Source organism: Ctenocephalides felis, unplaced genomic scaffold (assembly GCF_003426905.1).
Source record: "Ctenocephalides felis isolate EL2017-DRISC unplaced genomic scaffold, ASM342690v1 CF-g0.4_SCAFFOLD_02209, whole genome shotgun sequence".
Lineage (NCBI taxonomy): Eukaryota > Metazoa > Arthropoda > Insecta > Siphonaptera > Pulicidae > Ctenocephalides > Ctenocephalides felis.
Genome location: NW_020538363.1, coordinates 36,768 through 44,935, shown reverse-complemented (window position 1 = coordinate 44,935; position 8,168 = coordinate 36,768). Strand labels below are relative to the sequence as shown.

Genomic DNA, 8,168 nt, shown 5'->3' with positions numbered 1-8,168 from the left:
CTATATACTATGCGGTATTATAAAAACAATAAACCCCATTAGTTTGTCTATATTTTGTCAATACAATCAAACTGCAAGTTTTATACACTTTCTATAGAAAACATCGTATAATCCAATCCGAGTCTTTTTTGGTCTTTCGGCTTATTAATTACGTGTCAAGTTTTTCAGATTCTTTTTGGATTCTGGATTTTGTGTATAATTGTAAATAATACTACTGAGCTTATACAAATTTTTCAAATTTTTGCGAGGAGAGATAAAAAATGAATTAAGTATTTCTTCTTTGACCTGCTTTTTGAAAAGTTTCAAGTTACATTCGATGAATTAAAGTAAATTTAATAAAAAGTATATATGTAGAACAGGGCGAGGCACAAAGGTCCAATTTGACTTTGAGCAAATATAATCTATATTGTGAAAACCATAACAATTATATCACAATAAATAAGACATATCAAACGAACAATTATCTGACTACGTTCAGTAAACTGACTTCTACTTCATCATTGTAGAAATGTGCTTTTTTGATGTCTTTCGAAAACTTGTTATCTAGATCTTTTTACCCTATAGGCGGGGTAACTTGTAACGGGCAGGTGGCAAAAGGTTTAAAGCCTTATTATAATTTTAAAGGTATTTTACAAAATAATTACATTTTTAACTAATGCTAAAACTTTCAACGGAAGAAAATACTTTTATTATAGATTTTCAAAGATTACCGTTTATCTCCCCCATTTCAATGATTATCATTTTCAAATCAAGTTTGTAGCTGGCTATACATCTTTTTTTCTCTACTTTCAAATATTGTTGTTAAACAATGCTTAACTTCACTGATTTTTGGCACATCGGTGGTGGACCTTTATAATCCCGTACCTTCATACATTAATATCTATTCTGCGATAAATTCTGGGAAATTATAATTGGAAAAATGTTATTCGACAAAATGTCCATTTGATCGATACCAAATTTAGGTTCTGAATTTAAATAAGATAAATAAAAAATAATATAATCTAGAAAATGTTTTATAAATACCAATGAGTATATAATTATATAAATGAGGTCTTTCAGAGCACCGTGTTTGAGAAAAATATGCCAAAAAGTGCATTTTCATATTAACATATCAAAAAAGTTTATATTTTGAGTCTCTAGTAAAACTTGCGGCCCGTTTACTAACATTTTTGTATATAAATAAAACTACAAACAAAACTACTTACTACAAATTTATCATAAATAAATAAAATTCGCGTAAAACATCCTATTAAACGTAATTGAACATCATCTGTCAAAAGCGTTTGACATTTCACGAAATTGCCACCGTCCATTGTTTTATTTAAATTACGCTTCTGCAAAAATTTTCAAATTAAAAATGTAAAGTTTCTACGCGGATTTAAAATAATTTCTCACTTTTTGGACTTTCTCTGGATTGGCACGAATTTTTCAAGACTAAGACTGGCCAAATCGATTCAGCCGTTTTCGAGTTTTATTCGGACATTTGAAAGAGAGCTCCATTTTTATATATCTATGAGTTCGTTCCATCCGAGCCAATCTGACAGTCCGGAACTGTCCGCGCATGCGCAGAACACTTTTTTCTGTTCCATCCAAAATTTCGGATTCCAAACTGTTGCGGATTGTCAGTAATGCGTTCCATCAAGTCCGATGAGTTTGAAACTGTCATTTTGTGTTTGTACCCAGCACAAACAAAAACTCCGCAATTTAATACGATTAAAATATAATGTTATTTAATCTCAAATAGAACATTAAAAATTTAATGAATTTACAGGAGTCCAAATATTGTAGAATATTAGATTAAAAGCGACATAACGATATATAACTGGGAAATATTAAAAAGCAAATTCATTGATATAATTAAGTTATATTTTATTAGAATATGTCTAATATATACATATAAATATATTAATTATTTAATATGAACAAAACAGCACTCAGATTTTTTTAACAAATTTTGTTAAAAAAATCTGAGTGCTGTTTTGTTCATATTAAACAATTAATATTCGTTCCACTCATATCATAAAATTCTATATAAATAAATATATATATATATATATATATATATATATGTATTAAAGTAATAATTATTATTATTATCGAGTGAGCACCGAGTTCGAACGCGTTGGATGTACCCAAACCAAACCATTGCCAACTGCCATAAAAAAATCAGAAAGAGTTTGGTCTAGTTTGAAACAGTTTCGGACTGTCAGATTGGCTCGGATGGAACGAACTCTATATATATAAAAGAGGATCGCCTTATGTGCTACCACTTATAACTCACGAACGGCTGAACCGATTTAGATGAAAATTGGCATGGAGGTAGCTTAGAGTCAGGAGAAGGACATAGGATACTTTTTATCCCTTTATTTCATTCTAATTTAAAATTAATTATTTATAAACTATCCATGTAGTTTATTCAATCTATGATACTATCAATGATTTCATCCATGACATTTGCATTCGATTGTCAAATGTCATTCGGTGTTTCTAACCTCTATTACCTCATGTTGAATATTAGTTAGTGAATGAATATTAGTTCTTGGTTTTATATATATATATATATATATATATATATATATATATATATATAAATAAGGTGAAGTGAAGTTTCATTAATAATGCCGCGACCAAGACGATCGAATCTTTCCCGACAAAGCAGTAATGCAAGAAGACTGCAAAATACTGTAAATGCAAGAACTGAAGAACAAGAAAGAATTGCACGTGAACAGCAACGCGAAAGAATGGCTCGACTTCGTGCTCGAGGTAACAACATAGATCAACAAATAGTTAACTTGCGATGCAGAAGAAGAAATTTGAATCGAGAAGCATTTCAATACGATTGCAGCTATGATTATAGCTTGCATCCTAGCGTCTGCATTGGCAAAATGGACGTAGTTTGCAAGTATTGTGGTGCATTGAAGTTTTCCCAAGAAACGCCTGGATTATGCTGCCTTAATGGTAAAGTCAAATTGCCATCGTTGACTCCGCCACCTGAACCATTGTATTCATTGCTTTGTGGCGAAACACAAGAATCACGCCACTTTCTTGCTAATACTCAAAAATACAATGGTTGTTTCCAAATGACGTCATTTGGAGCAGATATTATCGAAGAACGAGGATTTAATCCGACATTTAAGGTACTTATTTTTGTACCTATATAGAATGTAGTTAAAGAATAACTTACTTCATCTATTAGCAAATTCTTAACTTTTTCTCCCACCGAATAAAGATTTTATAACACAGTTAATACTGTCGGGTTTTTATTTTGTAGATACAAGGACAAATTCATCATCGAATTGGATCATTACTACCTTTTGAAGATACACAGAATAAATTTTTACAAATATATTTCATGGGCAACATGGAAGAACAACTTGATCGACGACTAGAGATCAATGCAGGAATGAAGCGAGCAATTCTTCACGACTTACAGTGTCTGCTTCATGAACATCATACGTTGGTCAGGTTGTTTAAGAGTGCTTTAGAGCTCATGCCAAGTGATGACTATAAAGTTGTCATCAGAGCAGATAAACGATCATCTGGAACACACGAAAGGACATTTAATGCTCCAATAGTAGACGAAGTTGCCATCCTGATTGTTGGTGAACAATTGGAAAAACGCGATATTGTGCTTTCACGTCGCGATACTGGGCAACTGCAACAAATATCTGAAACACATCGATCATATGACTCATTGCAATACCCGCTGATGTTTTGGCAAGGAGAAGATGGATATTATTTTAATATTAAAATGAAAAATCCATTGAATGGTGAGAATGAGTATCATAATTTATTTCATTTATTTGTAAAAGACACTGATTTAAAAAAAAGTTTTTTGAAAAAATGATTAATGTCTGTATTGTTTGCCTTTAAAATTTGCCTGTAAAATGAATAATTTTCAATTTTTAAATTTCAGGCGAAGAAACTATAAAGAATGTTAGCTCGATGAATTATTATGCATATCGTTTGATGATTCGTCAAAATGCTGACAACTATTTGCTGCGGTTTCGTCGATTGTTTCAGCAATATTGCGTTGACATGTATGTAAAAATAGAAACGGAACGTTTAACATTCATTAGGTTCAACCAAGCCAAACTGCGTTCTGAGGAGTACATCCATTTACGTGATGCAGTTAGTACTGAAGGAAATGCAGCTAATATTTGTATTCAATCGAATGGCAAAAGCGAGGCTTGCCACACGCACACATTCTTATTTGGTTAGTGGAAAGAATTCAGCCTGACCAAATAGATGACATCATATGTGCCGAGATTCCTGATTATGAAGTCGATCCAGACCTACATGATGTTGTTACTTCTAATATGATTCATGGACCGTGTGGTGCCGTCAATCCCCAATCACCTTGCATGGTCGATGGAAAGTGCTCTAAACGATATCCACGGCAATTAACAGCGGAGACTGTCACTGGCAATGATGGTTATCCGCTGTATCGTCGTCGATCACCAGATGACAATGGTCAAACTGTCACAACAAAAGTGAAAAGAATGGATTTCGTTGTTGACAACAGTTGGATTGTTCCATATTCGCCGCTAATTTCTAAAACGTTCAAGACGCATTGCAACATTGAATACTGTAATTCAGTTAAGTCCATCAAATATATTTGCAAATATGTCACGAAAGGCAGTGATATGGCTGTTTTTGGATTGCAATCCTCGAATGACAACGATGAAATTTCACGCTATCAAGTTGGTCGTTATGTGAACTGTAATGAAGCGATTTGGCGTATATTCGCATTTCCCATTCACGAACGTCATCCTACTGTTATGCATTTGGCGGTGCATCTGGAGAATGGTCAACGAGTATATTTTACGGCTTCAAATGCTATGCAACGTGCTGAAACACCTCCAGCAACTACATTAACCAGTTTTTTTGCAATTTGTCAAAGAGATCAGTTTGCACAAACTTTGCTTTACTCGGAGATGCCACGTTATTATACTTGGAATGCTTTATCGAAGAATTTTCAAAGACGGAAGAAAGGCAATGCGGTTCCTGGGTATCCAGATGTGCGTTCTACTGAAGCTCTTGGTCGAATGTATACAGTTCATCCAAAGAATATTGAATGTTTTTATTTGCGGCTGTTGCTGGTAAATGTGCGTGGGCCAACGTCATTTGAGTCACTACGAACTGTTAATCATGTAATATTTCCAACATATCGTGCTGCATGTGAGGAATTGAAATTATTAGAAAACGATAGTCATTGGGATACGACAATCGCTGAAGCCATTATCTCTGCATCTCCAAGCCAGATACGCACATTATTCGCTATAATTATTTCGACATGTTTTCCATCAAATCCATGTAACCTGTGGCACAAATACAAGGAAATATGTCAGAAGATATTTTACATCAAATTCGTGTTAGTTCTAGAAATTTCGATATTGAGATGAATGAGGAAGTACACAATCGTGCTTTACTCTTGATCGAAGATATCTGTTACCTCATGTGCGGTAATTTATTAATCAGGTTAGGCATGCCAGCACCATGTCGTGAAATGAATGACACATTTAATCGAGAATTGGAACGGGAACGTGAATATGACCACCAGGAATTAGATTTAGTAGTTCAAACAAATGTTCCCCTGTTGAATTGCCAACAAAAGGAAGTTTATGATACTTTAATGAAGGCAATCGATGATGAAAATGGTGGTTTATATTTTCTAGATGCTCCTGGTGGAACTGGCAAGACATTCCTCATGTCATTAGTTTTAGCAAGTGTTCGGGCGAGATCAAACATAGCGGTTGCAGTTGCTTCTTCTGGAATAGCAGCCACATTGTTAGAAGGATGCCGTACGGCTCATTCTGCATTCAAATTACCGTTAAATCTTCAAACTATTGAAGAACCAACGTGTAATATTGCAAAACACTCAGCAATGGCCAAAGTTTTAGCGGTATCGAAAATCATCATCTGGGACGAATGCACAATGGCGCATAAACGTGCATTAGAAGCACTTAACCGAACATTAAAAGATTTACGCAATGACTCAAGATGTTTCGGAGGAGCAATGATTTTACTGTCTGGCGATTTCCGCCAAATACTGCCAGTAATTCCAAGATCTACAGCTGCCGACGAAATAAACGCTTGCCTCAAATCGTCAAATCTATGGCGCTATGTGAAGAAACTGCAACTGACAACAAACATGAGAGTTACATTGCTTAATGATACATCTGCTGAAGTTTTCTCGAAGCAATTGCTGAGTATCGGTAATGGTCAAGTACCTGTCGATGAATCGAGCGGATTAATATCATTTCCAAACAATTTTTGTAATTTTGTCTCATCAAAAGACGAACTTATCAACAATGTATTTCCAGAAATTGTTTCTAATAGCAAAAATAATGAATGGTTGAGTGAGCGGGCAATTTTAGCAGCAAAGAATAAAGATGTAGATGACCTAAACCACATAATTCAAAATAAAATAATTGGAACAATGCTTTCATTCAAATCTATTGATTGCGTCACAAATGAAGATGAAGCCACCAACTATCCAATTGAATTTTTAAATTCTTTGGACGTGCCTGGCTTACCACCGCACAATTTACTCCTAAAGGTTGGCTCCGTAGTAATAATGCTTAGGAACATAAACCAACCAAAACTGTGCAACGGTACGCGTTTGGTGGTTACAAAATTGATGAACAATGTAATTTACGCTACCATAATGATAGGAAAATTTAAAGGTGAGGAAGTTCTCATTCCGAGAATACCGATGATCCCAACCGATCTGCCGTTTGAATTCAAAAGAATTCAATTTCCAATACGTCTCGCATTTGCCATGACCATCAACAAATCACAAGGGCAATCCTTAAAAGTTTGTGGTTTGAATTTGGAACATTCATGTTTTTCCCATGGTCAACTATATGTGGCATGTTCACGGGTCGGAAAACCATCTGCGTTGTTTGTTTTTGCGCCTGATAACAAAACAAAAAATGTTGTGTATAAGAAGGTACTTCAATGAAGAGGCACTAAAATGAATAAATCATTATGAATGATTAATGTTGCTATTTTATTTCTATTTTTATTTTTTCCATTAAAAAAAAAAGCTTATTTATTGCCATTATGGCGGAACAAAGTTCGCCGGGTCAGCTAGTAAGATATATAAATCTCGTGTCACGATGTTTGTTTGCGATGGACGCCCAAACTACTGGACCGATTTTAAATTTTAATGGCTCATCGTGTGCATATATATCCAACTTAGGTTATAAGAAATTTTGAAAAGTTAATTTGAAATATAAATATATAATTTTTATAAATTTATAAAAATTTTGACAGAAAATGACCAAAAAAAAACAAAACACTAAAATGACAAATGTCAAAATTAAAGAAAATTTGGATATATAATTTTTAAAAAAAAATTGCTATTTCAAAAAATAAAATTTAAAAACATGTACATATATATATATATATATATATATATATATATATATATATATATATATATATATTACTATAGTAATATCCAACAATTATATCCAAATTTGATGAAATTCTACATTCAAAATCTAATTAAAAATCAATGATTAAAAATTTAAATAAATGTTGACATGAAGAAAAAATTAAATGTCATCTGTCAATATTTATGAAAATAATTATATAAATAGATTTACGATTTAGATTTAATTGATTAGCTTACCAAATTATTTCAGAAACCAAAACTTCATTAAAACCTTATAGATCATAGATCACAATAAAAAAGCGGCATATTGAATTTAAAATGAATCGTAAACAACATTTTGACATTTCACAGAAAAAACTTTAACGACTTACTTCAATAAAAAGCAAGTAAATTAATTATTCCAGTTATGTTATAGGCAATATTGCCTAACAAATTATAGATACAAAACAATATTGTAAAATAAATATTATCATATATTTAATTTCCACCAAAAAGGAAATATTTTGACATTCAAAAATTTAGGGCATATTGGATAAATGAAATTGACATTCACTATTTTTGAATTAAATGCAAATGTATAAAATCAAATATTTATAAAAAAATTGTATATTTAGATAATGGTAATGCGTTGATTCAGATTAAAATCAAATTTATTCATTAATTTGAAAAAAAAATGACAAACAAAATTAAAATAGACAAAACACTATGATGCGTTGGAATTAATTAAAAAATTAAATGTCATCTGTCAATATTTATGAAAATA

General features: G+C 32.5%; 1 protein-coding gene across 1 annotated transcript; it reads left to right on the top strand.

The window, feature by feature from the left end:
* The first annotated feature begins 5,401 nt into the window (after nucleotides 1-5,401).
* LOC113380557 (ATP-dependent DNA helicase pif1-like) lies at nucleotides 5,402-6,967 on the top strand. The gene has a single exon (XM_026619745.1). The coding sequence runs from the start codon at nucleotides 5,402-5,404 to the stop codon at nucleotides 6,965-6,967; it is 1,566 nt and encodes a 521-aa protein (XP_026475530.1).
* Nucleotides 6,968-8,168: the final 1,201 nt, after the last annotated feature.